The sequence below is a fragment of the Bemisia tabaci genome, chromosome 7 (assembly GCF_918797505.1).
Source record: "Bemisia tabaci chromosome 7, PGI_BMITA_v3".
Classification (NCBI taxonomy): domain Eukaryota; kingdom Metazoa; phylum Arthropoda; class Insecta; order Hemiptera; family Aleyrodidae; genus Bemisia; species Bemisia tabaci.
The window spans coordinates 39412528-39434700 of NC_092799.1; the positions used below are offsets into that span (position 1 = coordinate 39412528).

The 22173-nt window shown below is 42.1% G+C and overlaps 2 protein-coding genes across 2 annotated transcripts in view; one reads left to right on the plus strand and one right to left on the minus strand.

Annotated features, from left to right (window-relative positions):
* The window catches only part of Appl (amyloid-beta-like protein), a 168036-nt gene that overhangs the window by 69781 nt on the left and 76082 nt on the right, over positions 1–22173 (minus strand). The window lies entirely within an intron of this gene.
* LOC140225044 (uncharacterized) lies at positions 761–2146 on the plus strand. The gene has a single exon (XM_072302489.1). It carries the CDS (start codon positions 761–763, stop codon positions 2024–2026), a length of 1266 nt encoding a protein of 421 aa, XP_072158590.1. The 3' UTR covers positions 2027–2146.

Sequence of the window (22173 nt, forward strand, 5' to 3'; positions counted from 1 at the left end):
GCGGAATGTTCCAAAGTATTATACACGGTGAAACATTAGCTAACATTGTAGTTAGCCAGGTTCAGGTTAATACCGTCTAATTCAAGGTGCCTACCAGTTATAAAAAACCAAAATTGGGGACTTTTGGGGGCTTTTAGGGGTGTTTTTTCAAGAAAATCGGGGACTTTTTTCCCCGAAATAGTAAGACAAATGGAGTTAGTTAGAGCGTTAAAAGGCGTATTGTATATGTCTAATTTTACAAGTCATGTTGAACCGATGAAAACATGTAAAAGCAAGCAACACTTCAGCTTTTTTATTCCTGGCCATACCGCGCCGCCGCGGCTGGCGGGAAAATTGGAAAATGCCGGAGTTCAGGACGATTTTGGTCATTTTTTTGGGACTTAAACAAGAAAAATGGGGACTTTCGGGGATAGCGGGGGCTTTTTGGGACCGGTAGACACCCTGTAACAGAATTTAGAAAATGAAATTCCCTGACATTTTCCTGATTTCCCTGACACATTTTGGTGAAATTCCCTGACAATTGAAGATCTGACGGATGGTTAAGAAGTCATAATTGAAAATAGTTTTCAGGCAACATTTCTTGTTCAAACTCTCAAACCCATTCTAGAAAGCAAATGAAGGTGATTTTAAAAATTTTTCCTGGCTTTTTAAAATTCCCTGACATTTCCCGGTTTTCTCGGTTTTCCCTGACGGTGGCAACCCTGCTGTAATTATATATTTATTGCACGCAGGTACCTGGTACCTGGCACCACCGTCTAAGATGACTCCAAGCTGGCACGGACCCATATTGGTCTTACTTCACTCTTTAACAGCATCATCCACCAACGAGTTCAGCCTCCGCCGGGACCCTCTCGGCCACGACCCCCAGATCGAAGTCGTCCACCTCTACCAACAGTTCCCGGTCGGTGTCGCCGTTTCCAGATCCGGCCGGCCGTTCACCTGCTACGCCCCAGGTCTCGACGCCCTCAACGTCTACAACAGCTCCAACGACGTCTACCAGGTCGTCGAGCTGACCGGCTTCGACACCGACGCCCCGTACCCGAACGCCTCCTACAACCAACCGCCAGGGGGCGCTGTCGACACCTCGGGCCCGTTCCCCGTGTCCGCGGGCCTCCCGGACTACTTCGTCAGCATCGAGTCCATCTTCATCGACTACGACGACGTGCTCTGGGTCCTCGACTGCGGGCGCGTCATCTACGAGAGCGTCCTCCTCGAATCCACCTACGGCGGGCCGAAACTCATCGCCTTCGACCTGGCGACCGACACAGTCATCAGGACCTACGTGTTCTCGACCGAGGCCGTCAGGCCGAACAGCTTCCTCGGGGACGTGCGGGTGGACACCGTGCGGCGGGTTGCCTACCTCCCGGACTTCAGCCCGGATCGGAATAACGCCATCTGCGTGCTGGACCTGGACACCGGCGACGCGTGGCGCACTCTGGCGAGGGATTTCATGGTCACCGCCATGGCGGGCTTCGTGCCCTTCGTGCAAGGGTTTCCACTATACGCGGTAAAGGTGAGTGGGAGTGGCCAAGCCATCGGCCCGGTCACTATCCCCTTTGGAGTGGACAGCGTGGCTTTATCACCCGACACGGATACTCTATACTATTCGACGGTGGGTGGTAGGTATCTATACTCCGTGCCGACGGATCTCCTCAGGAATCGCAACACGCCGGCAACGGAGATCGTGGCGGCCGTCCGGGTCCTCGGCGAGAAGGGTTTCGCGGTCGGGCTGACAACGGACTCACTGGGGTTCGTCTACGCGGACTGCAACGAACAGGACGCTGTCTCCAGGTTCGATCCGGACACCGGGAAAGTGGAAGTCTTCGTGCGGGACGAGCGGATCGACTTCGCGGCCAAGCTCTTCGCGGCGACGGACGGGTACTTGTACTTCGACGTCACTCAGTTCGACAAGCTACCGTCGGTCTTCAGGGGGCAGGGGCCGTTGGTGAGCGACCAGAGGGTCAGGCCGTTCGCGCTCCTCAGAGCCAGGTTGCCGGGCAACGCCACCAAGGGGGCTGGGGGTTAGAACCGATCGCATTCATAGTTTCCTTTAACAGTTCCCTATATTAGAGGGCTCCATAATGGTTTACATCATTACGAGGGAAGAGTCACGGAGATTACTAAAACATCATCATCATTATCATCATCATTATTAAAAGGACAATTTCAGTAAATCCGGGTTAAACTTGACAGTATAACTTTGGGCATGGGCCCTATCAAGGAATTCCAATGGTTTAACACTACAAAAAATACAAAATACGAAAGAAAATGTGCTCCAAGTTTAGTAAATTTGAAGGTAGGTTCGAACCTACCGTAAAGTTGGTCAAAATCATGGAATTTCGTCTTCCGTATGTTGCGCTTTTTACAGTAGCAAATCGTTGTAATCCCTTAGAAGAACCAATTTCCAAAGATATAATGCTGAAATTCAAAGTTTGCAAACATTGTTCTGTAAATGATGGGGTGTAGCAGATCTCCTTGAACCTCCCTTCATCATAAGGTAAACCAAGTGGGGCCTTCTGAGGAAGAGAACTCTTTGAGGAATGCTATGAATACGACCTTGAAACCACGCTTGAGTTGTCAGGTGATGATCTGAAGTTAAATAGGACCTGAGTAAAGCCAACTGGATAAAGCACGTACTTTAGTGGCTTTTTTATGAACGCATCTACCTGAATAAGAAAAATATAGCGAAAAAGTTGTTTCTAAATTGAGTAGAAAAAATTGTTCTTTTGTGCGGTGTGTAATCGAAGTCCGAGTACGCATAAGGGCTGAAATTACTAGGAGACATTCTAGGACATGCTTGATACATCAGGATGAGAAAATAAAACGTGAGGCACTGAGATCGTACTGATCTGGGGTCGACGAAACTAGTTGAAATTCCGTAAGTTTTATTTATTTAGACTCTTGTCTTCTCAAAAATATAGTACTATTTCTGTGGAGGAACTTTCCCTGATATATCATTCTCTCCTTCATACGGCACAGAATTCTAACCATTCGCCGATACAGAGCAGTCTAATCGCGTTCAAGTTCTTTGAACCATCGCTCATCAAAGACACCCGCCGATCGGGCGTATTAACCTGTTGAGTGGTGCTACTTGGGCGCTAAACAGAGCTTGTCTCGTTTCCCGAGGCGGATGAGAGTGCAGTGGGTGTGCCATTCGTAAAAGGCTTCGATCCCGAACCAGGAAGCCGATGCTGGATGCACATTGCACCCACAGTTGCCAAACATTGCTGATAATCGTAACTTTCCCTCATTCGAGCCCGTGTCAAACATCCACATTTTATCGTTTAATCTGGCAACCTTGATTGCACCCCTGCTCGGAATATGAATGCACCGCATTTCACTCCGTCGTTCGAACACGGAGCAATTACATTCCTCGAAAAGCCGAGGCTCCATTCTGCCGTGCCAAGGAAGAACGCCGTATGAACATTCGAGAGTTGCCAAATTTCCTTCGATAAAATATTTATTTTTGAGGAAAATTATGAATATTTTTCCTTAAAATTTTCAGGGACTTACGGTGAAATTACGAAAAAAATCGTCTGAAAAATTGAAGGAGAAATATTCGTAAATTTACCTGGGGATTCTTGTTTTATTAAAGGAAATTTGGCAACGCCTGAGGGTTCATACGGCGTTCTTCCTTAGCACGGCAGTATTTGCCGAGATAGCGACGACGACGCCGACGATAAGCCGCCGGGAGCGGTTTTCCGTGCTAACCTCTAAACACCTTCGAGAATCCGAGCTCATTACGGGGAGCGTGTCGGGGTGTCGGCGTGCCGATCCCCTCGTAAACCAAGGGTGACCGAGGTAGGTCATGTTAACCCAAGATTGACACAATTAAAGCACCTTGTAACTCGTAAGTTCATGTAGATCGGCCCCCGGAGAGGGGGGAAGGGGGGAGTTATGGGTCGGGATGGAGACGGAGTACGAGGGCATCAAGGCCTTTGAGATCGCGGTCGCCGGTCGCGAATGGACGGACGGGGTTGACCGCCCCCGGCGCACAGTGGAACGAGAATTTCGGAGATGTCGGATATGGAATTTTAGATTGTAGAGCTGTGAGTGGCTCAAAAGAGTTAGTTAGTTGGTTAGTTAGTTATTTTATTTATAGACATTCAGCGTCCTAGGCTATTAACGTAAAAATAATTTGGGAGATAGGTGTACATACAAAAATTCAGATTTTTAAATTAAGGGAGACAAAAAGTTTCAGTAGTTTGGTTGTGACATTGGGTTCATCGCAACGTAAGAATAAGCATTCTGAAACATGTACCGTGTTAAGCAGAAAGGAACCAAGCCACATCAACTGTTGCCAAATGGAACGGGGCGATTTATTTTTTTGGAAGAGAACGTTTGTGCGAATTCCTTTGAAAATGTTAAGGAATTTACTTCATATTATGCAGAAAATTCACTAAAATTGACACAAATATCTACACAACCGTTTTCATGTCCATACTGAAATTGTCAAATTAAATTTGGCAATAGTTGATGTGGCTTCGTTCCTTTCTGCTTACCGCGGTCTATATGTTCCTAAACCAAAAGTTCATGTAGACAAGGATTCACAGAGCGAAAATTACTACTGAAATTAACTCCTAACTAAGATATTCAATGTTTTCTGACACATAAATTCAAACCTTCGGTGCATCATGCAAACATGTGCGTCCGTAACTATCGTTACGCGCGGGTCTCGCTTGCTGCATGAGCGGCGTTCCGAAGGGGCACCTTCCAGCCCTGCGACCTTGAACCTTCTGCGTGTCGGCCTTTCGACCGAACGTGGCAACGACGCACCACGGTCAAGCCCTACGGCCCCCGCTCGTTACTCTGCCGCAACCCGCAAAGCACCGGGAACGGCATTGATTCCGATTGATCGGCCCTGGGGTCCGGTCCCCGGCTCGGCGGTGGAGTTACGAGCGGTCCCCTCATTTCCCTCGGACACGATTCGGCTCTTCCGCCGCAACAACAACATCCGCTTACCTCTCGATTTTTTGCGCCGAACTTTGACATTTCCCGCTTTGAGCACTCTCGAATCAATCCAGGTGAAAACTCGCCGCGTGGGAAGATCCGGAACCTCGCCGTTGAGTGAGCTTTACACGGGTATCGACTTTCCGTCATTCTCTGATGATTCCCCGTCTAAACGAGAATGATTTGTTGTTTCTATTTTTATGAGGAAAGAATCGACTGCGAATGAAATCTGAGGTATGCAGGATACAGTGGTGACTTTGCAAGTTGGCAACACTGTTTTTTCTCCATTTAAATCCATTGAAAAAATCGTTTTCAGCCTCACCGAGAATCGATTGTTTTACATCAGGGTGTCAACTAAAATAGGCTGGCCAACAATCAGTACTTTTGCAGTACTTTTTCAGTACATTCCCAAGAAATTCAGTACTTTCCTAACAGAAAAATTCAGTACTTTTTCAATACCTCCAATTGAAGAAATTCGAAGGGTTTCAAAGATTCGAATTTCTCGCTTAAAATGTGACAAAAATAACAAAAATCCGGACCTTCCGGCGGAATTTACGCACTTTTTCAGTACTTCCGGACCGCCCTCAAAAAATCAGTGCTATTTCCGGATTTTCCAGAAATTCCGGACTTGTAGACACTCTGTACATACATTTAAATGGGGGGAGGGGGGAGGCAGTGTTGCCAACTTTCATGAATCACCACTGGCAGGGTGATTCAAGATTACACCGCCAGACTGCAGGAGCGTGCTTAATAGGTCAATATAAGACTTTAATATTCTAATTTTTCCAAAAGTGATTTTGGGAGGCGCTATACAATCCCCCCAAGTTCTGAGAAATGAATAGTTTTTCCAGCATGTTGGCACAGATGATGCACCAAATTTCATGAAAATTTGTATGCACCCATACTTTGATACTATTTGAATTCACTAGTGGCATAGAAATGGGGTTACAGGATGTCCGTAACTCACCGCCTTAATACGCCGAAAAACCAAAATATTGGCTTTTTTTAAGTCTAAGACCCTTCAATTCGGTAACTAAATTTCGATAAGACTCTCGATGTATACTTTAAGTATTACGTTTTCAAGGAACTATACCGTTGAAAATCTTACATCAGGATCAAAATAAAGGTATAACATTTATGAACAAACAGTTAACTTAAAAATACTTCAATACTTTTACAATCTGAAACCAAGGTACATAAACGGCGAGTTTCATTAATCGATGACTTGAAGACGGTATTGCTTCGCTCCATGGAAACTCACTTCGACTCCGATCGACCTTCCGGATTCCTTGAGTGGCGACAACACCGCGAAACGGAGCTTTCCTTTTAAATATTCCGTGTCCACTTCAGCAAACAATGGCCCATTAAAGGCTCCAATTTCATTTTTGCGCGCAGCGCGATAAACATTCAAGGAACGTGCCCCTAACGGGCGCCTTTTCCGTAGGAGCAGAACCCAAAATGAGTCACGCACTCCGTTTAAGGAGCTACAATTTTACTTGACAGTGGAAAATAATTGAGATTCATCGTAGGGGGGGATTAAAAATACGTCTCGGGAGGGAAATTATGCCGTTCGGCCCTAATCAAGGAAGTTCTTTGAGGTGCCTGCGTTATGCAAACGACCGTACATGATCTCTCGCGGGCCATGTTCGAGAGTTTTTCAAGGGGTTCCGAATATGCGAACCTGATTAAAATCTGAGGGGGAAAAACACGTTCGTTCACTAAGGAGTGCAATTTTGAGGCTGCATATCAGCCCGAAAATCATTTTCCCTAGGGTTTTTTTGAAGAGTATTTTGTATGCAAACGCAACTAACTCTGGGAAAAAATATTTGACAGGCGTGAGTGCAAAAATGTGGACGAACAAATTGCTATGCTGGAGCATCCAATCAGTCAATGCAGATAAAAAAACATGACACACACGCGGTCGAGACCTAGATTTCCTGGTAAAAATTGGCGATATGAGCTGCGTTTCAAAATACCATAGGAGTTCTTATAGCCGACTAAAGAAGGCTATTGAAAATCATATAGCTGGCTGTAGAAAGCGGAGCAAATCATATAGCCGAGCTATACGAAGCTATAAAAAAGTATACAGTCGGGCTATTTCCTATCGCCGGGCTTTACACTTTATCGCCATTGGCTATAAAAGGCTATAAGAAATTGTGTAGAAATTCGTGCGCTTTGGAAATCATTAAGTTTGATATGAAACTACCTTAATGTTTACAGAACACAGATTATATTTTCCTTTAAAACACTTTTTTTTTCATCAATTAAAATGAGAATTATCCATACAGAGTGTGCAAACATTTCAAAATCATGAGTTGAAAATTGCTGACTCCGCAAGATTAAATATTAGAGCCTGACACAAAGCGGAGCGGCGACGCACTGGCGCTTACAAACCTAACAGGGATACTTCACGCATTGCGCAATACGTGAAGTATCCCTGTTAGGTTTGTAGGCGCTAATGCGCGTTTCGCGCTCTCTGCCCGCCCGCCGCGCCGCAGCGTGTCACGGCGTCTGAAGCAACTATTTCACACCATATAGGTATTGCACAGTATCATAAGAAATTGAACGCGCTCCAACATATTAAGAATAACAGGCATCCTTCAAAAGTATGGAACATTCCTCGCAAAATTAATCAAGATACTACAGCACAAAAATAGAGCGGTGGCCCAAAAACTAACTAAGTCCTAGTATCCGTATTTAGTAACGTTTAGCATAAACTTTATCGTCTGGCTGTTGCTTAGTCGCCATCGGCTATAGAAGGCTAAAAGAAATTGTACAGCCGGCTATAGAAGCTATTGGAAATCTTACAGCCGGCTTTAGGTCTATGGTATTTTGGGACACTGATTCTACTGCCAATTTTTACCAGGGTTCCGACTTTGCAATACGGCAGCTCTTATTTGAATCGGTTGTTACCAAAAAAGAGCAAGTCCATTTTTGCATGAACCTTACTTTGCATAAAAAGACATACTAACAGAGACTCTTCGAGAAATGAACCTGTTCCCTTTTGAAAAACAACTGACTCGTTTTAATTTTCAACGATCATCTTTAAAAGCCTTGCGACCTCGAGGCTCTCAAGAAAATCTACATAAATCAAAGCAAATATCGCGGAAAGTTTAGTATTTCTCACCTTCAAACACATAGAAATAACATAGACAACACTTCAAAAACTATCAAAATCGACATATCCTTTTTCTTGTTACCTTCCGAATCTCGTGTCTTTACTGCGTTTGGTTCAGATAGCCGATAATGATAAAAAATGGGAAGAAGCCTCGAGGCAAAAAGGAGGGGAAAAAGTTTGATGAAATGTAAAAATAAAGTATTAGAAAACATCGTACACCTAACTAGCTCTCTTTTTGACCTATTTCCTTTTTATCGCTTCACCGCGATACTCCTTGTTGCAACGTTGCGACCTTCTTAACGGGCTGCACCAGATGGAGAGTAAAACAGGTACGTTCGATACCGTAAAAGGCGAATAAAATCTAACGGCAACACTCCGGGTGAGCTATGAATATAAGACGAGAGCATCATACTCTACGCATTCGATGAATTACCCCATTCTCGGATGGAGCGAGTGTGTAAAGTGTGTAAAAACGCCGTTCGGAATGAGCGCTTTTCCGCAGTCGAAATAACCGTTCGTGAGCAATGCCCTATTTTCGGCGGGTGGTTTATATTCCGGGAGAAGGGGGAGGGGGGGGGAGTTGACTGAGCTCCTCGGCTCACGTCAAACCCGACGTTACCTTTTGGCATTTAACCGAGATGGATATGGAGCCCGTTTCCTGAGCTCCTGAAAAGGGTTCCCGCTCCGCCGCCAACGGGCACAACGTCTAGAATCGGAGGGTGGAATTTCCTGAGGACCGAGCACAGCCCGTTCTAGATCTTAAACGAGGGATTAGGCCCTTAACGATGCGTTGGACGGTCGTGGCTTCGTTAAATTTTTAGTGCAAGTTTTGGGGGGAAAATTCATAATTTTCCTCAAAGAACAGTAAATGGGTCGCGATTACCAGAGAGGCATCACCGAGCTGATTCTTGAAATTGATAGACAACGCGATAGACAAAGAAGACTTAGGGAGTATGGAGCGATTCTGTTGGATGAAAGGGGTAGTCCTTATAGACTAAGGGGGTGAATGATAGACTAACTATCTGGTCTCTCGTGGGTTGCCGTTAGTTTGTCTATTACCTGTGTCTTTTGTCCATTGCAACCACCCGCTTCCACCAATAGGATCCCTCCATATCCTTTTCGTCTTCTTTATCTATTGCTATGCCTATCGGTTTCAACAATCAGCCCGCAGGCAACATCAGCTAATGCAGGATTTAACTGGGCAATTTAATGTTTAACAAGTGAACGTTTATGATGATTCCTTTGAAACTTTAAAAAAAAATTCTTCTCACTACGCAAGGAATCCGCTGAAATTTGCATAGGTAAATAAAATTCCCTGACATTTCCCTGATTTCCCTGACACATTTTGGTGAAATTCCCTGACAATTTGAGATACGGCAAATGATGGAACAGACATAATTGAAAATAGTTTTCAGGCAAAATTTTTAGTTCGAAACCTCAAACCTATTTTAGAGAGCAAATTAAGAAGATTTGAAAATTTTTCCCTTACATTTTCTTCATTTTTTCAAACATTTCCCGATTTTTCCTGACTTTTTAAAAATCCCTTCCCTGACATTTCCCGGTTTTCGCTGACTGTGGCATCCCTGAAAGATGCTCCTTCGCCCTCAGGTCACAGCTCGCATCATCTTCGGGAAAATATCGAAGGGTTTTACTGGCTCAGCCGTTGCAGCCGAGAAAAAAAATGAGACCGCAATGCGATCCGCCTTTAGCGTAAGTGGGGACAATAATGAAATTAAACGGACGTATTGGAGCGGAGATAGATAGGTCGTTACTTGGGCTGGATCCGAGGTAATTACTCGGTTACATGCGACTTCCGCGGGGGTTTCTTGACCTCTGACCTCGGTCGACGAGAACCGAGCCAAAGGTGAGTGGGTGAATCCTGAGTGAGTGTTCAATGCTCGACTTGAGTCAGGGTGCAGCAGCGAGCTTTTCCGCAGTGGGTCGATTAAGGCCAAGGGTTGGATGTTTGGGGTGCAAGATTCTGACTCCCCTAATTTTTCGAGATCTTTAAAACTCGATATATTCTATGCTCGATTGGATCTTTCGGCCAAAACGCTGTGAATAGATTGAGTTACTATAAATGAGGGGCTTGGAGGACATAAGTGAAGTTTTTGAAAAAATTGATATATTAATGATTTCAAGTTAAACTAGTCTTTCCGCAGTAGGTCGATTAAGGCCAAGGGTTGGATGTTTGGGGTGCAACTTTCCGACTCCCCTAATTGTTCGAGATCTTTAACTCGATATATTCTATGCTCGATTGGATCTTTCGGCCAAAACGCTGTAAATGGATTGAGTTACTTTAAATTAGGGGCTTGGAGGACAAGGTGCATAAGTGAAGTTTTTGAAAAAAATTGAGATATTAACGATTTCAAGTTAAACTAGTCTTAATGCATATTCTGTGAAAAATTCGCTCCTAAACTCTAATATTCAAGCATCAAAAAGTCAGTTTGAACATTCTTTCCGCCATTAGAATCCACGTAATTTCGAAACTTCAAACGCGTATTTCTCAAAATAGCAACAACTACACTTATGCGCCTCACCCTCGAAGCCCCTCAAATGTATCTGCATACAATTACATTGCTGATGAGTGTGCCAGGAACTCTCCGGTCACCAGAGCGTAAAATTTTATTCAACACTTACAAATATTCAAATCATTGTACAAAAATGAACATTACGGGGTTATATTACTTTTTGACAAAAATTTGACTCAATTATTAGTTTGAGACAAACATTGTTTAACGATCATTTTTTAACAAATTATTTTTGTGAAATAAGAGGATATAATAGTTTTTTTAACAACAACTAGGTGACAGGTTAGATATAAGTAGGGGAAGTAGTGGGGATTTTTCTTATAAACTCGGTTTCAACAGGATGACGATCTATGCATTAGAATTATAATATTAAATTTTGAATTTACTTAGCACAAAAATAAAGTCAAAAGTACGGTCGAAAAAATTGTATGCATCGATAACGATACTCGATTTATTTTTAACTGTAAGTAAAGAAGTGAAGCAAGAGCTCATGACGAAACTAAATGCTCAGCAGCTGGTACAGTGCACCCATCGTGAACACGAATTGAATCCTGCAAATGAGACATTTGAGTTGAAACATGCAAGAACATATTTTGGCATTCTAGTGTTCCTGCACACTCATTAGTGTCAGCCGTGACCTTAGACATTATATCGGCGATATATCTAACTCTTTCCAGTTATATTCAGTGCCCGTTTATATGTTCATGACTCGGTTGGATTACATTTTGCAAAAAGGAACTAGTATCTCTTTCTCATCTTAGCTTGCCGTTCATTTTGCCTATAGTCCGTAGCAGTTCAAATATACCTCGTCCGACCCACTCTTGAGTCTGACGATTCCGGATGCACGTTCGATATCGGTCATAAGCACGGAGTCACTCTGCACGCGCAAAATTTCGGAGAAATTTCAAAAGAGACCGACCAATCCAACAAGTGGAGAATTTGCACACAAAACTTTTATTGCTTCATCTGAGAATACGTTATGCGCTGAGTTCCCAGTATTTTCCATAATTTTTTTTCTGACATGGGAAATTGTGGAAAATAGAGTTAAGAGTGAGAAAATTTGACGCATTGTGACGTCATACGGCGGAGTTTTCTATTTAAACCATTGTGTCTCCTTTTCTTGGCAAAGCTCATTCCCTGATTTTTCCCTAGTTTTCCCTGATTTTCAGGAGCTCATTCCCTGATGAGAAACCGAAGTTTCCTCCTACTTTCCCGGGATTTTCTTGGGGAAAAGAATATTATTTTTCCCTAGTTTCAGATATGAATATCGATTTTAATTAATCTTACGGCCATTTCTTTGGCGCACATTCAAAATTTTTTTTTAAAAAAATGTTCCTGATGTTGATATTATCTGCTCAATGAAAGAGATTCCCGGTTTCGGGAAGAGATTCCCTGATTTTCCCGGTAAATTTGCATTCCCTGATGAATCCCGGTTTTTTCCGGTTTTTAAAAAACTAGACACCATGATTTAAACACATGTATTTAAGCAAATGAGGTTATTTTGTCATGTTTTCTCCCATAATTGTCAAATTTAGAAACCAAGGATATCCTCGTATTCAGTTTTCCTAGCAGTACCATTTTAAAGATGAAATTCACAAAATTAAAGACAACTGCAAATTCTCTATTCGATCTCTCCGACAGCGTCGACTCTTCCACCCTGTCCACCCTGGCCCCTCACAGTAAGTTCGCGCCTCAATATTTATTGATCTTGCGAGCTTTCACACTTACAGCCTGGATTCTCGTCCTTATCACGCTCTGAGTTTTCGTTGTGACACGGTACGTTTTCCAGCTTTCCCAGCGCGGATCATTTCGGCGTTTCTACTTGGAAGCGGAGCTCGGTTCTTACGGGGGCACTTCCTCGTTGTTGACAGTCTATTCTTACTTCATCTGCCGAAGCCCACCAACTCAGCTCTTGGGTCGCATTTACACCAGAGAAATCCTCTTCATGGTTTTCAGCCTCACCAACATAATCATCTCGACAGTTTTCTCGGGTAACATGACCACTCTCCTGACCAAACAAATCCGTCGCCCGGAAATAGATTCCATTAACGACTTGCTTGAGGCTGGTTTATTCATCCAAGCGACGCACAATGGACCGAGTCAATTGCGGAGAAGTCGGACAAAATTTGGAAACTTTAAACGCTTGAAACTCCGATTACACAAAACTTTGAGATTCTAAAACACGGTCCTGATTTTTGAATGCTAAATCCTGATTTCATAATTTTTCCAAATTCTGATCGAATCCTGATTCTTTGCGGCGAAAAATTGGGAGAAAAATTGGCGAATGTAACTGCACAGAAATAGCTCGATAAATAAAATCCGATCGGACGGCCGACTTTTCTCGGATCCTGATTTTACGACCGATTTTTCCTCAAATCCTGATGAAATCGGGATTAATTCCTGATTGACCTCAAATCCTGATAGAATCGGGAAAATCCTGATGCTAGACACCCTGTAAAAGTGGCTCCATTAGTTTTCTCGTGAAATTTTCTTCAAGAAGCAACCTTAAAGTTGAATATGTGCCGAAATAAAAATCAAAATTTGCAGTTTTTGGCAAAAATTTCATGTCCGACCTCTCTAATTGACTCGATCCACTGTGCGACGGACGTAGCAACCACCTCGAAGTTGGAACTCCACAACGGGATTGTTGCTAAACTGACCGACAGCTTACGCGCTCTTCTGAATTTCATATTTTTCGAGATGTATCAAAACCATGGGTTATTTTACTATTTCCTGGACGACACATCAAATCTATTGATAAGTACCGATACCGACGATTATATGCTGAAAACAATAGACTACGCACACGCTATCTCGGAAACGGATGCGTTGTTGCAGAGGGTTCCGCAGGCGACTTGAGTTAGGTTTGTTTGGTTAGGTCACGCAACTAAATTAACTCCCCGGTAAGGCGGAGAGTATCAGCGGAGTTGAAGGCGCTTCAAGCCGAGGTCGTTCCCTCGGAGTACTTTACCATTGAGACTTGTACGATGTAGACACGAATTTTTGCAATTTGACGGGTTAACAAGTATGCTGCTTGCAAATCTCGGCAATTGATGATTGCCTGTGATATATACTAAAATTTGACGTAATATTAAAAGATAGATTTATTTCTTTGCTTAACCTATTATCAAGTCTACTTATCATGAAAACCTGTAAAATATTTTTCTGCACCCATGCATAACTATCCACAAAAGACATAAATTTATTAGTCTCACATATCTGGCAATATTACTGTTGGCGAAAGTCGATTCTCTTCTAGCTTATGACTTCACAAAAAGGCACATTTGGCATTTCTAATCTGTAAATACACATACTGAAGTTTAAAGCAATTAAAACTTTAAGCATGAGGCAATTTTTATGGACTTTTTTGAAAACCCTATCAGTAATCCGTTTTAAAATTCCACAAAAAGCCTATCAATATATTTCTGATAAATGCGGGTCTGGCATTAGGAGTAATGTTTTATACATATTCAATGTATGTACGAAATGATTGGCTTCACAATTGCTGTCATTGTTTTTGAGTGTGACTCAAAATGGGGGAGAGGGGGACGCCCATTTTATAGGATTGAATAACTCCTTCTAACTGCAAGGAGGGCGAGAAATGAAAAGCTCGATTGCTTGTTCGAAATTACAGCTCTACACTCTGCCGTGTTAAAGAAGAACCCCGTATGAGCCTTCAAACGTTGCCTAATTTCCTTCGTTACAGTACGAACTTCCACGCTAATTTGTAGATATTTTTCCTCTAATTTTTCAGAGATTTTAATTTGCAATTGGACTATAATACTGAAAATTTCACGGAAAAAACCAAAAATTCATAACTCTCCTTTCAAAAAAACATTACATTGAAGGAAATTTGGCAACTCTCAATTGTTCATACGGTGTTTTTCCTTTGGCACGGCAGTACTGTGGTCATATAGTGCACACTTGTAAATCATGATTGATCTCGAGTTTCCTATCCTGAATTTCAGCCATTAAGTCTGTTTTCCTTGCAGAGTGAATCCATTAAAAAACTCACCGAAGTTTTGACCCGCTGAACCAGAGAGAAAACTCGCGCATTTCAGGAGTATATTTAATCAGTTCCATTCCAGTTCCAAGTAGGAAACGATATACGAAACAAAAAGTTTCAGAGAACAAAGTGCTAGACAAAACATACACGTGTGCATCTATCGCTGATCACCTCACGGAGCTATTCATCGATTTACATTAAGCTAATGGTACTTTACACACTCAAAAGCTCGCAAGTAGATTAACCTTCGATGTTTCGTTGAGAGCGATTCAGCGAAATGCGTCGCTCTTCTAGCTCAAACTTTTCTTTAGGGCGTATTGAGCAAATGTAGAATTGGGATCAGAGAACAAATGTAACACGCTGCTTGACTTAAAATCATATTTCACCTTGTAAGGAGTTTTCCATGTTTCTCATAATTATTGTTTTTTTTTTGTTTTTTTTAAATGAAAAACAGATGATTTTACTATTCTACTTCCTCATTTATCACGTTCAAATTATTCTGTAAAAGTTTTAAAAAAAATTAATCTCTTCTTCGAGCTCCTTCACTTTTTGACCTCACGATACGCCGTCCATTCAGATTGAACAAACCTTCCAATTGAACGTATTTATGCTAAAAGGAACTATGATGCACGCAAACCCTTTGCACATAGTTCTTTTTGGTATGAATACGTCCAATATATTGTAGTCCTAAAAGCCTTCAGTGGTCGTAAATTTTTGCAAGCAAGAGGAAGAGCATTAATGGGAAATCACGCTTCATACCATTCCGTGTCCATTGGTTCGAGTTTCAGGGAACTGCAAAACCTACGATCTAGAACATCAGTAAACGCGGGCTCTATTCTAATATTTGACGGCTCATCTGAAGTGAGTTCAGGGAAAACAAGTATTGAAGAAGTTTCGAGTTCGGTTGAGTTACCTCTTCAGAGGTTTTTTTTCTTTCACTTCCAGAATTGCGCGTCGGACGCACTTCAGATCTGCCCTTCGAAATCGAGGAGGTTTGATATCGGTGAAACCTACGTATCAGGCGATTGAAACTGAAAAGTAGGAGGCATAGAAGGAAGGAATACGAAGAATCATTGGAGGGTTTTGCAAAAGACGGAAGAATTGAGAAGCGCTTTCAGAAAAAATTGAAACATCGGTTGATTTGAGTGGAAATAATCTCGGCGAACATCTGAACCTTTGCAGCTCTCCTGTAGTGTCTTCACTTAGTGTCGAAAAGTCCCGTACAAATTTTCTACAAATGTAAAGAGACTTGTTTCCCCAGAAATTGGAAAGATTAAATCTGTGACATACCATTCAAAGCACGTAAATCAATGCTCGGTGCTAGTATTAGGGGATTCTATTTCTAGTGCTCCAGAGATTTTCCTGTTGAAGTTTGAGATTATTCCTGTGGTTAGGATGTAACATTCACCGTAATCACAGAGTACCTATTTAATCGTAACGGAAAGTATTTCGAAACTTTAACAGACAAACTTTTGGACCCCTCTGAGACTTGAAGTTTTTTGTCATCAGCATTGATTATACTTAATGACATCAAAGATCATGATTTACTGAGAATTCAACTCGGAAACTACAATAACGGACGTCGTTGCCCATTGACTAAATGTGCGAGAGAGAGAGATAGATGTTATATCGTTATCTCTCTCTTACACATAAAGTGGAGGGCGACTTCCGTTTTGGTAGTGTCCGATATAAATTTTGGGTGAATTTTTCATAAATTTGATTTCATTCTATTCAGTATTAATGCTGCTACACGTTATTGATCAGTTTTTCGCATCACCTTGTATACATTGCCATAATGGAGAAGTTGCACACAATAATTTTATTGCTTCATCTGAGAGTGCCTAATAAGCTGAGTTCGCAAAATTTTTCATACTGTTTTTCTGACATGGGAAATTGGAGAAAAATGTATTTAAAGGGGAGAAAATATGCCGCCTTATGATGTATTCTAGCGGCATTTTCCATTTAACCACATATATATTGGCAGATTAGGTTATTTTGTCGTATTTTCTCTAATAATTGTCCAATTTAGAAACCAAGGATATCCTAGGACTCAGTGTTCCTAGCAGTATCATTTTAAAGATGAAATTCACAAAATTCAAGACACCTGTAAATTCACTATTATTGCTTCTCAAAGACGCAAACCGTGTAGGAGCGCAACGCAGTGGCAAATCTAGTCCTAGATAACTTGGAATCACCTCAATTTAAGTACTCAATAGTTAGTTTGCCGCTACAGGAGGCTTATGCTGCCGTGCTAAGGAAGAACGCCGTATGAGCATTCAGGCGTTGCCAAGTTTCCTCCCATAAAAACCGAATTCACTGAGAAAATCGTAAATATTGTTTTCCACAACTTTCAGACAATTTTGTACTCTATTTCATCTAAAATATCTGAAAATTTCAAGGAATGTTGTCAAAATTACATGTTTTATCGAAGAATATTTGGTAACTCTCGAATTTTCATACGGCGTTCTTCCTTAGCATGGCAGTATAGTAGAGGTCTCTAAAGTAGCATTCCTCCCTTGGCACCGTCGAGTCATTAAATCATCAAAGATCAAATGGAGAAAGACGTAAATCAGAAGTAGCAAGACGAGAAGCGGACTGATATTCGAAGGGAGACCCAATAGTGGGGGTCGGGGGAGGTCGGGGGGAGGAGTCGGGGCACCAGCAGGGTGCTTGAGTGGAACGTGCCCCTCCGTAAAGAGCCGAGATTAGTGGGGGCGACCACCTCGCGAAGGGGGGCGGCGGCCCGGGGCTGATAAATGCCGTCGTAAAATAGTAGATTTCGTCCGGTCTGCGCTCAAGAAATGATGAGGGGAATCGAATAAAAAGGTGTGAAAGACCGCCGGAGGTGAGAAATGAGGCAAGGAGCGGGGAAGATTGCACGTTCGTACATCCGGGCGTTTATTCGCGCAACATACTGCGCCGAGGAAGCTCGCATTTCGACACTTTTAAGCACATCGTTACTTTTCGTGAGATCTACTTCGGCCAAGGATATTGCAGGAAAGATAAAGATAAACGAATGAAAATACTAATTACTGTAACTGATGACGTCATCATACACATCATAAAAGACATTTGCGGTATCGTATTCCATACATATACTACATACATATATACGCACTGAAAAAAAAACCCACATTGGATCTAGAGTCCAGACTCTTGAAAACATTGACAAGAAAAAATACTCTTGATTCAATCGGATTTTTGCTTGAATCAAAACGAAATCTGCTTAAATTAAGAGGCTTGGTCCTTGATTTAAGCTAGATTCTGATTGAATCAAGAGTACTTTTTCTTGTCGATGTTTTTAAGAGTCTGTACTCTAGATCCAATGTGTTTTTCCCAGTGCGTTCACAACCATGAGATAATGCATTGACACTTGAGATTGTTACATGACAAAATTTAGCATGGTGAAAAATAGACCTCGGTTAAAAACCTCCAAATCACAGATTCAGACAGAAGTTCTCAATTCAGGTGCTAGAAATTTTTGGTCATACAAACAAACTTTAATTGGGCCGATCAATGCAAAAAAGAACTGCAGTGAGTAAATTAATAAAATCAAAAGGATCTACAAATCATGTAAATTCTATATACTAAGTTCTTTTTTATTGTGTTTAATTGCGAACAGTTTTTACAGCATAAATTTGTCAACTCAGATACCAAAGTATTGAATAAGAAGTAAACGAGTTTCGCAGTAGGGTCGAAAACTTGCGTTGAACCAAACATTTTTGTGGGGCATATTATGGATGACAGTTTTTACCCAATCTGGCTTCTGACTGTCAGGGACCTTAAGCTCGCGCAAGGAAAGCGAAATCGGTCTGAGATCAAGCCGAAGTTACAAAAATGGTTCTCACAAATAAAAAGAGAAAAATTCGAACCGACAAGAATTTAAATCGCTCAATGTAGAGACTATGAAAGCATCTTCCACCCGTACAATTTCTGATTAAATATTTTCATTTTAGGATATTCTGCCGGGAATAAAAACCACAATTTACGATCAAATCTATGTGCTAAACCAGGCATGCACGTAAAATTAAAAAAAACTGCTTGTTTGACCCCATTTTGATTTTAAGTCTAACCTCCTAACGTAAATGCAATAACTGGATGAAGTAGTTTCCGCAGGTTTGCGGCTTCGACGATCAGTTATGATGATGGGGATATTGCATTCACTGCGCGGAACAAGTGAATAATTTTATTACATGCAAACCGCAGTTTACGACATGTAATTTCATGAGCTAATAATAAGGCGCTGTAAGCGCACTGCCGAGAGGTTTTGTCAAAGTTTGATTGGTTTGCCAGAAATTTACATGAAACCAAGGATGAAGGAGGAAAAAGAAGACGAGAAATTGTCATATTTGCCAAGAAAAAATACAGTATATTTGGGCAGAGTTACCTACTAAAAAAAACAAGAATTGATAAGAGCGAGAGTCTAAGGTCGGTTTATAAAAACGGACTTTTGAAAATTGTGCGAGAGAACTTGAATTCCTCGAAAGTAACTTCTGTCTCATCCGTTTTAAGACTGTCGCAATACGATACAGATAAGGTACAGGATAATTAATCTCTGATCGCGTCATAAGTGCAAATATGAAATATGGTACAAAAGGACTATAGCCACAATATTAGTAGAAAAATTGACAGAGTAGAGGATACGGGTATTAAGGCTTCTGTGCGAGCATTTAAGCATACTCGATTTTTTGAAGGCGCGCACTGCAAGCTGACTGTCCAACTAGAATTCAGTCATATGTCTACATGTTGGCGCCCATAAAAGATAGAAACGTGTGTGGAAACATTCATGCAAGTATACACTTATTTATCTGAAACCTACAGTTGGCTTAAACATCCAAAAATATTGAGTCCTCAATTCTTATCAACATGCATTTTCATAATTAAACAAACGAAATCAAGGAAACCAGGTCTCAATATAACGAGGAATCGGTCCTTGGCAGTTTTTTGTCGTGCTGAAGAAAATGCTTGTTTTACATCAAAGAAGCGACTTGTTACACCAGGTAATGTTCACCCACACAAGGGTGGTTTCTTTGTTGTGATACAATTTTTGTAGTCTGGTGCGGAATCGCTTAGTTTTCCTGTCAATATTTTCGCGACGAAAAAAATTTCCTCGGGCATGACTATTCATTTTCCTACTTGTAAGTGTATAAATGATAAAAATAAAGTCCAACCTGCAGAGAAAAGACAAAATCAGGCTGATGATACACTGTAAGAAATTCGATCCTGAACAACAAAACAAATCATCAGTCTCCTTAACAGTTTGTCCTCATGCTCAGAGGGCTCACTTTTAGATTATAATTAGTTCTTAAAGGACTTCCTTCCATAGGTTTATTTCTATTATTTTTCATCTGTTAATGTTTTCTGTCTAACCTCAATTCTCTGTGAGAAAATCCTCAATGGATCCCTCCATTACTCCTCTTAAAAAATAGGGTAGCCGGCCGTCTTGGCGGATGCGGGGCTAGGCGAATAAATAGGTGAACGCGGGGGACCATGCAATCGCAGCCCCCCGTCGTCCCCCTCCCGGGCAACTTACGGATCCCTGATTCCACTATTACACACCTCGCCCCCGGGCGCACACCTGCAACAACCGTGCATAACTTCTCGCCTAATCAATTTACACCGCGTAAGCAGGAGGAAATAAGATTACAGCAGTGGAACAAGGGGCCACGCGCGGCGAGGGGCGCGGACGGCGGAGCAAGGGGGAGGGGGAGAGGTAAATAAAAACAGGGGAGGCGCGGGGTTTCGGAGTTGGCAGCCCTGAGCGGAGGGTAGACAAAATCAATACGTCGCTCCGGCTCCTACGTAGCGGGAGTTAGGTTACACGCTCGGCTCGGCTCGACGCTCGGTCGAGGCGCGGTACCGCGTGCCCTCCGCCACCGCCCCCTGGCGGACGTCCGCGGCGGCGCACGCCGCTTCGCCCCCCTTCTCCGTTCGTCCGCCAGCCGGAGGCAAGTTGTGCAACTTGCGAACTTTCGCCCGCGCGCCCCTTCCTTCAGGGTCACCCCGAAAAGCGGGGACCTCCCGCGGCGGTTGTACTCCGGGCGGGGGATGAAGGGACAGAAAATTCCCCGATGCTGAACTAGCTAATTTGAAATTGTAAGTGACACGAAAATAATTAACGAAAAAAATAATTGTTAAAATAAAAAAGGAGAAAACATAGAGAACTGGGACCCATTAGTTCTGCAGATAAAAATGAAAACTAATCTTGGTGAATAAATAAATTGAATACAAGTGAAATTATGCAGTGAGGCACCTCGACAGTCAAAACGAGAGAAACGAATTGTCGTTGTCTCCATAAAAAGATAGAAAGTCAAGCAATTCCAGTCCATTTCAACTGAAAGAATTTCATCGCTACAAGTAAACTTTCGTAGTCACAATTGGAAAATTCTTTTGCATGAGAAACAGCTTCTTTGGCCCTACACTACAAGTATTTCTGAGGCCCAGAGAAACTGTCATGGAAACGGTTTAATGGTTATTAATCCGCGATTTCTCTCAGGATAACATTGAACGGATCAAAACCTGAAGTAAATTTGATGATTCCATTCTCCTTAAAAAGAACCTTGACATTTACGACATTCCTTTAGTTAGATCCCTATAAGGATTTCCTCTCCTAATTAATTGTAAGGTTCATGTCCTAAATTTTATCTTCTTTTTAGAGTGAGGAAATCACATTTTTTTTTTGGAAAAATAGTATAGGGCCAAGCCTCGTTAGTAAATGGTAGGATTTTCCGGACGAATCAAAGTAAATTCATATACACTCATTGTTGGTTCCTTCTCCGGAGTAAATTCCATTTTTCGGGAATCTGAAGCGTCAGTTTCGGTACCACTTATTGTGAGAGAAACTACCTCAAATTATAACTTTTTAATAAAAAGTGGTATGCAGTGAAGTTCAAAGTTAAATGGAAACCGAGGACTGGCGTCAGCTGTATCTTCTTGTCTTAGATGCTAAAGCACCGCTTTGAAAGAAACTCATCTTACTACTAAAGTGCATTCGTAAATACAGGCAAGCGTGGAAAAAATAAACGTAAGAACCGCAAAGCTAAGGTCTAGAGCCCTAGGAAGCTGCAGCGTACACGAGATTCTTGGAACTTTAAGAACTGGTACCAAGCATATGACGTGCCTTTTTAGCTACTTTCCTTTCATGGTAGCAACCGAGGCTAGGTAGGATGGGTTGATCGATATCGAACATTACTCAGGGAACCTGAATGAAATGACCCAAAAGTCATGTAAAAAAAGTTATGCTTATCGTGGAGGACCAAATCAAAGCCATACGATAACACAACACTTTGGGCAAAATTAGGTTGTAGGTGTAGAATCTGACTGGTTTCTAGTACCTAAGGGGAAATTGGGGATGCCGAGGGTGAACATTGATCCAGCATTTGATGGAAAACCGCCCTAAATAACTTAACAATCATATTTTAGCAATTTTTACAGTAAAATATCTTATGAAATGCGTAAATTTACAAAGGCAAATACAATCAGACAAGGAACAAATTCAATAATCAGACCACTGAGCTCGTAGGATCAAGCTTTTCTTTCCAGTGCAAATACTTAACTCCATCAACTCG